Source organism: Austrofundulus limnaeus, unplaced genomic scaffold (assembly GCF_001266775.1).
Source record: "Austrofundulus limnaeus strain Quisiro unplaced genomic scaffold, Austrofundulus_limnaeus-1.0 Scaffold95, whole genome shotgun sequence".
In the NCBI taxonomy this organism is placed as follows: domain Eukaryota; kingdom Metazoa; phylum Chordata; class Actinopteri; order Cyprinodontiformes; family Rivulidae; genus Austrofundulus; species Austrofundulus limnaeus.
In genome coordinates, this window is record NW_013952497.1 from 590827 (window position 1) to 592317 (window position 1491).

A 1491-nucleotide genomic window follows, 5' to 3' on the forward strand; every position below is an offset into this window, starting at 1 on the left:
GTGTGTGTGAGCGTGTGTGTGTGTACCTGTAGGATACAGCTGGTGATGTCAGAGGCTATCTTCGCATGCGGTGTGTCCTCTGTGTTTTCCCCTTGAGGGGTCAGGTTGTGCTCCAGACATGACTCCCACAGGCCCACCAGTGCCCTGCTGTGCTTCTCGATGGAACCGGTCTCTCTGATGGCTGTGGTGATGCGTGTGATGCAGATCTCAACCACAGCCTGATCGTTGTCATTGGTCAAATAGTCCTGTCCGCCAGCAGACAGCAGCAGGATGCCAAATTAACAGCAAAATGTTAAATTAAGGACAAAGCGTGTCATTCACGTATAACAAAATGCAAAATTAAAATGACCCTTTACATTGACGTTATTTACAGAATTATCATGTTTTTGTGGATCGCCTGGCGAAAAAGCCAAAAAGTCAAACTCACCGGTGAGCAGGAGATGTCTTTGATCTGGTCCAGAGCTTGAGACAGACAGTCTTCGATGTCCGTGTCCTCTAGAGAGAACAAATCTCCTGCTCTGGACAGGTCTCTCTGGCCCAGCACCTGACTAAACAGCTGGTGCATTTCGACCCGGGTGAAGGGGTCCTTTGAGACAAGCTGATGCTGAGCAGATTATGGTCCCGCTTTGGAGAAGGAGTAAAACATGGTGGCCTGGGAAAATCGTGTACAAATAAAAGTAACTATTCTCTTTCTAAGTTTTTAGAAAAGTTATTCACATTTTCATTTAAAACAGTTTTTCAGGTATTCTGAGTTATGTAATAATACCATTTGGTCACATGAAGATTCACAGGATGATAGTGACATAAAGAACAGATTGTAAAGTTGTTTTTTTTTCTGTTAAAACCACTTTCAGAGAATTCAGGGTCAGGTTGGCTTGATGGGTTCGAACCAGTTTGACCCAATCTCTTCTGTCTGAAGCCTGTTACTGTGGAGGCGATGCATACTCTGGGCCAAGGAGTCCTGAAGAAGCAAAGTCCTGTAAGAGAGAGAAAAAGAAAAAATTAACTTTCTGTACACAGTGGAACTCAGAGAGGCAGAGGCGGAGCTTCAGKGGGGGCTGGGAGGAGGGCATGCCCCTGGCCCGGGCCCGGCCGGTGCCCAGAGTAAGTCTGGACCTTGTTGGGCCCAGAGGGAGATAGAACTTAACCCTCAGTTTACACTATGCTGTTCTGCTCTGTTCCAACCTCTGCAGTAAATATGCAACCATTATAATCAAGGACAGTTTTTACACTGGCTCCTCATGATGGTGCAGAGCAGCGAGTGGACCGAGATCCGCCAAAATTTGATGAATCTTTTGCTCGACGCCGGAGCTGCTCTGGAGTCTATTTACAAAAATGACAACGCACCAACAGGAAGAAGAATGAGCACAACTTCCGTATTTACAGAATAAATGCCCAAAAAAGAGCAATTTAGTCAAAATGTTTGATAAATTAATAATTATATAGGTATATTTATACATAAATGCTGTCAAAATGCATCATTGTGATTAG

The 1491-nt window shown here is 44.8% G+C and overlaps 1 protein-coding gene across 6 annotated transcripts in view; it reads right to left on the reverse strand.

The window, feature by feature from the left end:
• Positions 1-1491, reverse strand: part of veph1 (ventricular zone expressed PH domain-containing 1) — a 104483-nt gene that overhangs the window by 85375 nt on the left and 17617 nt on the right. For all 6 annotated transcript variants that reach the window (XM_014012826.1, XM_014012825.1, XM_014012824.1 and 3 more), the window contains exons 2-4: positions 767-977; positions 428-652; positions 27-245 (exon numbers count right to left, since the gene is read on the reverse strand). In XM_014012826.1, the coding sequence (XP_013868280.1) occupies positions 27-245; positions 428-565 (357 nt within the window). In that variant the 5' untranslated portion in view covers positions 566-652; positions 767-977. The remainder of the gene's footprint in view (positions 1-26; positions 246-427; positions 653-766; positions 978-1491) is intronic.